We start from the raw sequence: 10,975 nt of genomic DNA, 5'->3' as shown, positions 1-10,975 counted from the left end.
CCAGCCACTCTGGGAAGTACCTGATTTATTGTGTGCCATTGCCCTCTTCAAATTTCCCTACATTCCAATTATTATGATTCATCCAATGTCCCTTACTACCCAATATGCTTAGGACCAAAAATATTTGATTTTTTTTTCCCTCATAGTTTGACATTTTAACATAAAGGGATAGCTTGAGAGTGGGACCCATCTAAATACAAACTTTCCTTACTTCATATACGCCTTGTACACAGTATAAAGACAATCTTATATTCCTTAGATAATTTTGTACATTAAGATTTCATAGTGCCAGATGTGGTACTCATAACACTAGTGCTCAAAACCTTTCAGATTTTGGATTTCAGACGTCTGCATTTGAGATGCTCAGCGCTAGCATCGTGCTTCCTGTTAGGCATTCTTCAAGACACTTCACACAAAGCTTATGTAACTGCTCCCATCCTCAAATATTAGAGATGAAAACTGAGAACCGATAGATTCACAACGTGTCCCATTTTTAGACAAGCTAGGTTGCTCATCATCAGCAACAGAGCCCAGATAGAAGCGTGACGCAAGAGCTGAGCCATGACTCAAGCTCCCACCAACTTTCTTTCCTACTCCAGATCTCTGTAACTAGATGCTCATTACTTTCCCATCTTTGTGTCTTGGCTAATAGATGCAGCATTATGTGTAGTCACATTTTGCTTGAAAATGTTCTTGTCACCTGGATTAAATTTGAGGCAGTTTACAAAGCACATTTTGTCTTGCAAATCAGACTCACAGACACTTGTAATATTTATTTGAAATTCTCTGAACTTCCATAGGTATGAATCCCAAGCTGAGTAGAAATAATTTTTGGAGCAGTAGCAGCTGCCCTCACTGGGCAGAGATGCTTGCTCCATAGTTTTACCATACTTGTTAACATTAGTTATCTGGCTCTCAAAGGCTTTCACCAGCTATACTGCCCAAGTAAATTAAATCTCACCTCTTGTTTGCTAGCTGCTTAAAATGAACTCTCTCCCTCAAGCCTCTTTCAATGTCTCCACTATTTTGTTTCTGTGACATATAACTCTCCTTTATCTGAACAGTGCACTAGGAACTAAAAAGACTGAGTGAGCACCTCTGTGGTATTGGACAACAAACTGGCAATAACCATCCTGGATTCTCAAATTTGAGCTCTAGATATGTAAGGGTGTTCCTTAGTACCCACAGAAAAGACCAGATAACTGATCTCTCACACATCTACACTCCTCATACTACTTTTGTCTGCCTAATGCTCTCATAAAAATTATGGGATAGGGCCAGTGTGATGGCTTATCTGGCAAGGCACTTGTTACCAAGGCATGAATTTGATGCATGGGACATGCACACTGAAAACAGAACCAATACTCTTCTCTCTCTCTCTCTCTCTCTCTCTCTCTCTCTCTCCTCTGCCTGTCTGTCTCTCTCTCTTGTACACACAGAAATAAGGGTATATTTTTTAAAAGATGAGACAATTCGATGGCTGTTACTTTTTTTAATAAGCGAACCCACATTACATCATTTGTTAAGGTAATAAAGGACAATAATTCATGACAGCACCAGAAAGTTTTTGCAGTCACAAAATAACTGAAAGACAAACAGCTTCCTCCTAAGCCCTTGGTTAAATGCTTTTCTGCTGATCTCTGCTCTGCCACCCAGATCAGCCTGCTGCTTTATGAGTGGAATTCTGCCTTTAAATATTATACTGGTTAGGTTATAAGTCTTTCAGTTTGTCTTAAAAATGAAAGGAAGGTTCCTAGCTTAGCTAAGAAACCTAGACAAGTCTTCCTTGATTTCAGCTTCATCCCATGGCCCATGAATATTTTCCTTAAAAAGCTGCAGGCGAATGAGGTAGTAAGGGCAGAGACACGATATAGAAATCAGCAGAAGGGCAAAGAGTATGGCTCCCACACCACTAATGGACAAAAGACCTCCAAAAGCTGAAAATGCAAAAAGCAGAGTGACCCCTACGTAGCTTCGTGGGGTATATGCCTTCAGTTTCTTCTGTAACATGGGCCACAGTGCAAAAATCTGGATGGCAAACGTTACCATAATGAAGGCATGCAGTGACCGGGGGAGACGTGAGGCCAGGCAAACAGAAGCAAAGATGGCCATGTTCAAGGACAGTGTGCTAGATACAATAGCAGCGTTGGCACCATAATCAAAGAAGATGAGGTGGCCTAACAGCATAAAAACTGACATGGCATAAATGGTGTCGGTACTGACAGATTCTGTCAGCGTCTTCAGCACTGGTGAAAAGCCATAAGTGAAGGTAATGAAGACCAAAGTACTCTTCAGGTCAGCCCACCGTGTCCGCCCACTCTTCTTCCGTCCATCACCTCCATCAATGAGATCAAATAAAACATACCCAATCAATGAAGATGCCAGTCCAGCCCCAAAAAGCCACTGGGGGGCCAGAAGACCCGCATCCATGTACCACCAGATCACCACAAAAACGCAGACACTGCACAATTGCTGTATCACCACGCTGGACTCAAACACCACAGCCCAGTATTGGTATTTCCGGGCATAGATGTTTTTCCGGAGTTCTTCCAGGAATCGTTGGTCAACATAGTTATCAGGGAAGGGCTGCCGCTCATATAAAACCTTCTGCCACTTGACTTCTGTGGTGTCAGTTTCACGTTGATCACACATTATCTCATCCCTTCCTCAAATCCAGGCTGGGTCAATCATCCTCAAAGAAGTCCATATAATTCCTGTTCTTGACAAAGGTGTAAATCATTAAGACCTCTCTGGAAATGCCATGCTGATAGCCTACAGACCTTTTCTTGTTTACAAAGGCTACAATCCAGCCTAGGCCTGCAACAGATGTGGTTGTTCTGTGAGGCAAGACAACACCAGCTAAATCCCTAGAAAAAGAGAAACCCGTAAATATGTGAAAGCTGGGAAAGGTCTCGGTAGGCCTCAGTTACAATCAAAACAACCCAGTTTACTGAAAGCCTAAACAGTGTCTAGTGACATAATGAGGCATTAATACCACACTTCAATTTTTAAATTATAATATTAATAATTGATATATGCATGGCATCACTGCCTCGGAACAGTAATGTTTTAGGTATGTTCTTTCACGGGTCACAACCTTACAAATTAATACCAATCCCACTTTAACTACTAAAACATCTGAGTTTCAAACTGGTTGACTATTTAGGTCCTAGGGATACAGAGTGGAGCCTGAACTAAGAAAAAAAAAAAATCTAGTGTTAATGTATGTGCTTCTCGTTATCTTCCACTAAACCAGCCTACACTTGGGCGTTCATACACCCTAAGGTATGTACTACTTTTGCATGATTATATTTGCAGCTTATGCAAATGTATAGGGACAGACTCCATAGCTGTTACCAGGTTCCCAAAGGCATCTGAGTAAGTTACCAGCCTCGTAACAACAGTAAGCTGCACAATAGCACAGGAGGGGATCCTGGCTACAGTTTTAGACCAAATCAAAACCTCGAATTTTATTAGTTCTTTAGCTGAGCTTCCCACGCTTTTAAGTGCTATAACACGAAGGTCATTCGGCAAATTCGAGAAAGACCTTCCTGCGGACCTCTAGATCTGAGAGGTCCAGGTCACCAGACCGGGGAGGGCACGGTCCTGGGCTAGCACTCACCCCTGCCCGCCTGCCCCGCCCCGCCGCCGCTCTCCCAGCCTTGGCTCAGCCTGAAACCGCCCCACGTGAAGAACGCCGGAACCCACCTGCACCGTGCCCTTAGGGGGTGCACGACCGAGAAGAGCAGCCGCCCACCTACTTCTACATCCGGGACGCGGGGTTGGAGGGTACTGCTGTGGAGGAGCACTTCCGGGCCTGCACAGCTCCGCGGCCAAAACGTCCGGCCCCGAGACTCCACACCGCGAGGTCGCTGCTGCCCTCTACTGGCTGCTCCTCTCGTGGAGATGGGCAAATGCTTCAGTGGTTTACAGGATGGTTCTTGAGCTTGTGTGGTCAGCTAAGGGAATTTCCAGGCGTTCACGCCCTCCTTCCACTGGCATCAAACCTGGTCTCTGGTGCTCACGGTACCGCAGTGAACTACGGAGGGAAAAAATAATAATCCCAAATCTCATGGAACTTTCTGTGCTTTGGCCTCCACAGAGCAAATGTGATCATAAATTTATATTTGTCCAAGGCCAGGCATCTAGTTAAGGATTGCAACTAGATCAACACTCTACAAATGTGGATGGCTCCAAAGTTCGATTCTTTTCTAGACTTTGTCACCTGAAAGGGATAAGGGTTGAGGGCCTTTCCAACCGAGCTCATGGAAATATTACAGGATTTATAAATAGATGGAAATACAAAGAACTGAAAATATACAGAATACGGGAGTTCGTGGACACAAAAGTCAGAAAGCATGAAGCCATTCATGCTTTAACTGAGTCACTTAGAGGAATCCACGCTACACTTTGAATTCTTTGTGAAACAGAGAAGACACTTTTTTGTTCTTGGCCTCTATACGGGATTGTTGAAGGACTCACGTGTAAAACTGTTTTGTAATGTATTGATTGCCCTGTGGCTGCTATCAGCTTACTCTGGTTATAATAATACCAGCACTAGTCAGTGTTAAAACTTTTTATATATATGTTTTGTTTTTAATTATATCTACACATGTGTAGGCATGTGCTCCTGAATGCAGGTGCCTGTGGAGGCCAGAATAAGGTACTGGATCCCTTGCAGCTATAGTTACAGGCAATTAATTGTGAGCTGACATGTGGGTGCTGTGAACTGAACTTGGATTTTCTCCAAGAGAAAAGAGTGCTTTTAACCACTGAGACATGTCTCCAGCCCTCTGACTCCTTTAAGAATTTTTTTTTTCATGTGTGATGAACTCTGTAGAATGATCTTTTTCCTTTTTTCTTTAGGCTTTTGTTCCAAAATTTGAGAAGGTTCCTTGGCTTAATGAGGCCAGCCTGCTAAACAAGCCACTGGTACTCAGCATCCCTGGAAGGTAATTTCCCAGCTTCCGAGGACAAAGCATTAGAGAAAGAGCTCAATGACTGGGTTCTGAAAGGTAGAGGTGCATGTGATCTGATGAGAAACAAAGTCAAGTGCACAAAAGTCGGAAATGCCCTGGATTTCTCAGGCAAAGGCCTGACCAGAAGAAATGAGGCCTGCATGACATTCCTTTGTGCACTCTTCAACTGTAGACACTGTAACCCAAAACACTTCCATATCTTATCTCCCCACTTTAATTTCTAGTCCTCAAAAAAAGTCTTAGAGAGTGGCAGCTGCTGTGTTTCACTTGGGGACCCCTCTAGTCTCGTCAGTCCCTCCCCTTCTCACAAAGACAATGGAGAACACAATTCTAATTTTGAAGACTGGGAGTTTGTATGAAGAGGCATTTTAGCTTCCACTTTAAATAATTATGTTCTTCATTCAACCCACACTTAGTAATTAAATTGTTCTGGATGTGGTGATAAGTCTGCTGTGTGGGTGAGAGGTAGGTTGTGAGATGATGGAGGGGAGTAAGGAATGAGGGGATAAGCAAGGAACAGAGCCAGTTTCATCGATTTGTCATAGACTGAAAATGGTTACTAGACAGGGCACGCTCTCTAAGAGGTTTTTTCCCTGTTAATAATTGTCATGAGTTCTTGAGCAAAGGACTACAGTAGGGGCATCCATACTTCAACAACATGCTTGCTTTGTCTGCACTTTAAAACAGTTTTTAAAAACCTGATAGATGGGTTTGTGTATTTTCAAAGTGAACATTTGAGTCCCTGTTGTTCAGTTGTGTGTGTGTGTGTGTGTGTGTGTGTGTGTGTGTGTGTTTATTTGGCATGAGCAATCAGAGGTTCAATAAACTCAAAAGTTTGCTTAGGAAGTAACAAAGTAATATACTCATTAAGAGTTGGTAATACCTCAAGAATCATCGTGAGTAATGAATGGAAGCTTATCATCTTTGTAAATTGAACTTAGGTCATAAACTCAATCTGAGGACAGTCAGGTACATGCCACACTGATAAGGCTGCTGAGATGGAGGTGGCAGTGAATGGGAGAACTGACCAAAGATTCCCTCTGCCTGAGTCAGTGTTGCCTCAGATGTGTGAGTCTAGTGGCCAGATATGCTGGGTTTTCTAATTAGAAATCTGGAGGTTTGCAATGGCTAATGCTTGACATCTAATAAGCTAACCCCCACCATCTCATGGTACTCTGTGCCCATTAGATGTGGCCCTGAACGCAGGGACAAAGCATCCCAGTGAGTGTTCGCCTTTCCTCCAACACCCCCATTCTCTATCTAAGCCTTTGGTGAAAGGTAGGGAGTAGGTACAGGGTTTGAGAGATGCAGGCTTAGCACTCAGCTGACAGTCATGGTACCTGTTCTTTCAGAGTCAAGACTGGGGATGTCAGAGAGACCAGTCTATCTGCAGCATCTGGAAAGAGATGCCATCAACCCCCTCCCCCTACTGGCCAAATTTAGGCTAGTGCTGACAAGTTACATAAGGTAGTAAGTGAAACTCTTCCCAGTCTTATGCTGCTAAGACTGAGGCAGCAATCTCAGCCTCTGCTTACCTCACAAAGCTTCTGAGATGACTAATCAGTACCGGTGAACTGCCCTCAGCTCTCAGAAGACAGGTCAGAAATATGGCATAGTTGATGTGTAGCTGCTTATAAGGACAAAACTCCTTATTTGTCCAGAGTTATAGCTCCCAAATCTCGGTTTAGCAGTAACTTTCCTAAGCCCTTAGGGGTATCAGTGCTCTCAAAATATTACATGCCCTTGGGCAAGCAGATCTAATAAAATGTCTAGAGAAGATAAAGGGATGTTTAGTAGAATATGCCTCAGAATAGCCAAGCTTCAAACAAGCTCTGGGAACAGGGCCATGGGGATGGAGGTGAAAACACACACACACACTCAAGCACGGATACACACTGCCCCAAGAAGTGATGTGGAAGTACCTGGATGAAGCTTCCAGGTGCACTCTCCCAGCTGGCTGGACTGCGCTGAAACCCACTCAGTATCCAAAGCTGCTCAGGACACAGAGGTTCTGTTAAGGAAAGACTATTGTATGCTGAAGCAGGACTAAGCTGACCTTCTCGCCTTTCCTGGTCAGATAATTATTTCGAGGCAGCCCAGTCCCATAACATCGAAGCTTGTGAAGGAATTTACATCAGACCATCTCCCAAGCTTCCTAGGACCCAGGGAAGTAGCAAGAGAAATAGGACAATAAATATTCGAGGAACATCACACTTCTTTCACAGGAACGCTGAACAATGAAATCCTTTCTCACGAAAGAGGAAAGGTGGTCTTGGCCAAAGATCAGCATTCCATGTTTCCATCTCTTGGACAGCAGGGACATTCCCAGTGTCTCACTACCCTACACCAAGGCCTCAGCCCCTGACGCTTTAGCTAGGTGAACTTCAGTGGGAGGGTAGGCAGTCCCGTGGGGACTGCTGGTTGTTGCCGTGTCACATCTGCCTGTCACCCGATAACTGGGAAGAAGATTCCGGTGAAAGATGTTCTGTGGGAGGAAAGAAGCAAGTTGTTTGAGTGTGCAGGGGCACAAAGTCTGGGAAATCCAGCCAGGCATGAAAGAATGGGTTCTCAGTAAGTGTTAAAGTGTCCATGCAGATGCTTTGATGAAGAAACCTCAGGGGCATTTTGTTCTGTACAGTGCTGCTTTCAGGAGCAATCCTTCCCCCTGATTCATTTCTTTCTCATCTAGGACTGTCATTGGTTCATGAGAGAGAGAGAGGGAGGGAGGGAGAGAAAGACGTCAGGCTGAGCTACAGTGCAAGTGCCTCAGGCCTTCTCTCTGGAACAGCTGGGGCCTGAATTTCTAAGCCAAGGACTGTGATTTTAACTTTCTTTTGCTTTGATTACCTAGATATCATTGCTCTGCCACTGATCTGACTTCATACAAGAAGGGTATGAATTTGTCAAATTTGCTTCAAGTTCCAGATGTATTGAAGGTACTCAGAAAGTTTTCATTGAATCCAGCTGTTAATTCTCTTGCCTCAAGAGAGTAGACTGTTTTGTGGACATTGTATCTTTTCCTTTATCTCTGATAAAGAATGAGAGTGTATTTTGTATATCCTTAACATGAGTCTGTGCCTGGCACATCATCAGTGTTCGAGGAATACTTAATTGTTCGAGTAAATGAATTTTTATCACCAGGCTTTTTTTTTTTTTACCCTGACTCAAGTATTTTTAGTGCTCCAGGATATTATAACTAAAAACAAGTGTTAGAAATACCAAAATGGGGAAAACAGAAATTAATTTTGGAAGAGGCTGTTAGAGCCCTTCAAAGACAGCTTCTCAGCTTGTAGCTAGATGGGTCCTAGTTTCCAGAGCCACTAACCCAGCTTCTTCCTCACCCTCGTGAATTACTTACATCTTCTACAACAAATCCCCACACTCCTGGAAAATCCCCACTTTAAAATCCTGCCCTTCCCCTCCAGTTCACAGAAATCTAATACAGCTGGTTGCTGTGGCACAGAGGCATCTATCTAAGCTGAGGTGCTTGAGCTGTCAGCATTTGTGGAGAGAGGGAGAGACGGAAGGACACACCCGGTGATATCAGGAATCCCTTCCCTTGTGAAAGTGCTGACATTCTCAGGGCTGTTGCGGGGCAGCACCTGAAGAGGAATCCCCATAGCATGTGGCCCTCTCCCTACCAGGCAGTGAGCACTCAGTCACTATAAGCAACAATTATTAGGAGCCCAGTCCTCGAGTACCAACCGAGCCCTTTTTATTTATTCTAATATAATACAAGAATGAGTAACCCAATTGCATCCCACACAAATAGAGGAGGGGCAACCTGGATGGGACAAGACGGATGATAGCCACAGAAATACCAGAAACTGGGGCAAAGTTCTTGAGAAGATGGGAGGAAGGTCATTCCGGTGGGGGAGGGCTGAGAAGCAACAGATGAAATGGCACCTGCATGGCTTGAAGGCAACACCTATAATCCAGAACCAGTTTAGAGAAAGAGCAAAAAAGGGAGGACTATCAGTAAAGACATGAAACCTGAGAGTGCAGGAAATGCTTGCAGAACACCCAAGGGTCAGAGCTCATGCGGAAGGGGAGCAAGCACGTGGTCCAAGCTGTGCTAAGAGCCACCACATTAGTCTCTCTCACATCCCGAATAACCAGGTATGTGTTGAGGCTACGATGGCCTTCCCTAGGTGACGGGAGAGGGAAGACTGGCCACAGAGACAAGATGTTTTCAGTCACCGGATATCTAAACTATCTAGACAAGCTCTCTTGCTGCCAAATGTCTGCCCCCCGAGGTGTGCACTGTGACAGCCTAGACAACAAGACACCAGAGCATCCTGCTGGCTGCTGGCAGAGGCTTTCCCAAAGACTATTAGAAGCCTTCCTCCTCATGGCAGCCAGTCCTGGAAATACCTGATAAGTTAGGGTCAGATGGAAGGGGAGGAGGACCTCCTCTAGCAGTGGACTCGGAAAGGGGCAGGGAAGAGATAAGGGAGGGAGGGTGAGATTGGGAGGAAATGAGGGAGGGGGCTACAGCTGGGATACAAAGTAAACAACCTGGGATTAATATAAAAATAAAATAAAAAAAAAAAAAAGAGAAGAAGCCTTCTGCCAGCATTTTGTGACTGCAGTACTGGTGCCTGGCCACTAGATAGCAGTTAGGAGCAACAGCTTCCAGCTGTCTGACCAATAGCAGGTCTGAAAGCCCAGTCTCCGGGCAGACTTAAGAGAAATCCCAATTGCACTGCTCCTAGCAAAAAGGAGAAATCCATGGACTTCACCCTTATTTTTATCTTACTAGGGAGTGTTCCTCCACTGGTGTGTGTGTGTCCGCGTGTCTGTGTGTCTGTATGTGTGCGAATGAATCACCTTTGTAAATTGGAAGGGTCTCTGGGGAAATCTGGAATCTTTGTTCTGTTAGGCACCATGCTGTGCGCCTCAAGTCAGATCCTTAACTGCCACAACAGACCTCCAGAGTATGCTATGACACAGGAATCCTTGCCACATGTATGCTGTGAGGTAAACAGGCTAAGCAGCTGCTCCTTCCAGAAAGAAACTATGTCATGTCATGCCTCAAGGGAGTGGAATGTTTTGTGGATACTCTCTCCCTAAACCAGGGACTGCCAACCATCCTACAGCCAAGCAGAGGCCCTGGACACTGTATAGGTGCACCTGGCTCCCTTATTCTTCACCATCAGCAGACAGAGGGCACAATTTGAACTCTCGCATTCCGCAGTAGCATTCCTCCCTGGCCTGGAGGGCCCATGCAGCAGCTGCAGGGGCCAAGTGTGCCCAGAGCAGATAGAGAGCAAAGAGCAAAGAAAGGTCTGGGAGAGGAAGGCAGATAGCAAAAATAGTATGCATGGAGAGACCAGATCTAAAACAATACCCACAAAATGGTGTGGGGATGGAGGCCCAGAGATAAGGGAAAACTACTGAAGGAAGGCAAGAAATGAAGACTAAACATCCCCTCAAATGTTTACTGGGCAGAGACTTTTCACTAGCCACAATCTCACCTAACATCTCACCTCATAAAGGTTCCAGAAACATTACATATTCCACAGCAAGGAAAAAGATGTGCCTGGGTGACTTGGGAAACTGCCCCTGGAGGCTGTAAACCTCCTTTGCCAACCTGTGGGGCTAGAAACTAGCCAGGACTCGCAGACTCTGCCGTGATTACTGCTCTCTCAGTTTCTGCCCCCACTGGCTCTCCACTCTCTTTGATCTGACTTTGCTTTTCTCATCTAATGAAGTCAAAGTAAACATGACAGCATTATTTATTTTGCTTTTAGCAGTCCTGTGACAAAAAGCTTTGGCTGAAGACGTTCACTAGCAGAGGTTCAGCTTGGAAACGATAAAAATAAAATGAATCCCATGTTCTTACCACTAAGAACTCTTTAGCTAATTATTTCTCGTTGATTCTAAAGTTTGAAAGTCATGACCACCAAGAAAACTACCTCATATGGTCCTAAGTCCTTTTTCTGTTTATATTTATCAAGTACGTACAACTATAAAACAACTTTAAAATAATGAAT

General features: G+C 44.5%; 1 protein-coding gene across 2 annotated transcripts; it reads right to left on the bottom strand.

Annotated features, from left to right (window-relative positions):
• Window positions 1-1,477: 1,477 nt before the first annotated feature.
• Window positions 1,478-3,990, bottom strand: Pigc (phosphatidylinositol glycan anchor biosynthesis class C). 2 transcript variants are annotated; one of them, XM_021650782.2, is made up of 2 exons: window positions 3,709-3,990; window positions 1,478-2,867 (listed from the first exon to the last, which is right to left on the bottom strand). In XM_021650782.2, the coding sequence occupies exon 2, from the start codon at window positions 2,650-2,652 to the stop codon at window positions 1,759-1,761; it is 894 nt and encodes a 297-aa protein (XP_021506457.1). In that variant the 5' UTR covers window positions 2,653-2,867; window positions 3,709-3,990; the 3' UTR covers window positions 1,478-1,758. The 2 variants fall into 2 exon arrangements, with proteins under 2 accessions (XP_021506457.1, XP_021506458.1); XM_021650783.2 differs by having other exon boundaries at window positions 1,478-2,714.
• Window positions 3,991-10,975: the final 6,985 nt, after the last annotated feature.

The sequence above is a fragment of the Meriones unguiculatus genome, chromosome 11 (genome assembly GCF_030254825.1).
Source record: "Meriones unguiculatus strain TT.TT164.6M chromosome 11, Bangor_MerUng_6.1, whole genome shotgun sequence".
In the NCBI taxonomy this organism is placed as follows: domain Eukaryota; kingdom Metazoa; phylum Chordata; class Mammalia; order Rodentia; family Muridae; genus Meriones; species Meriones unguiculatus.
This window is presented reverse-complemented; position numbering and strand designations above follow the sequence as displayed.

Coding starts and splice junctions, on each gene's coding strand:
- Pigc (XM_021650782.2), bottom strand. CDS start 2,652: ATGTGTGATCAACGTGAAACTGACACCACAGAAGTCAAGTGGCAGAAG.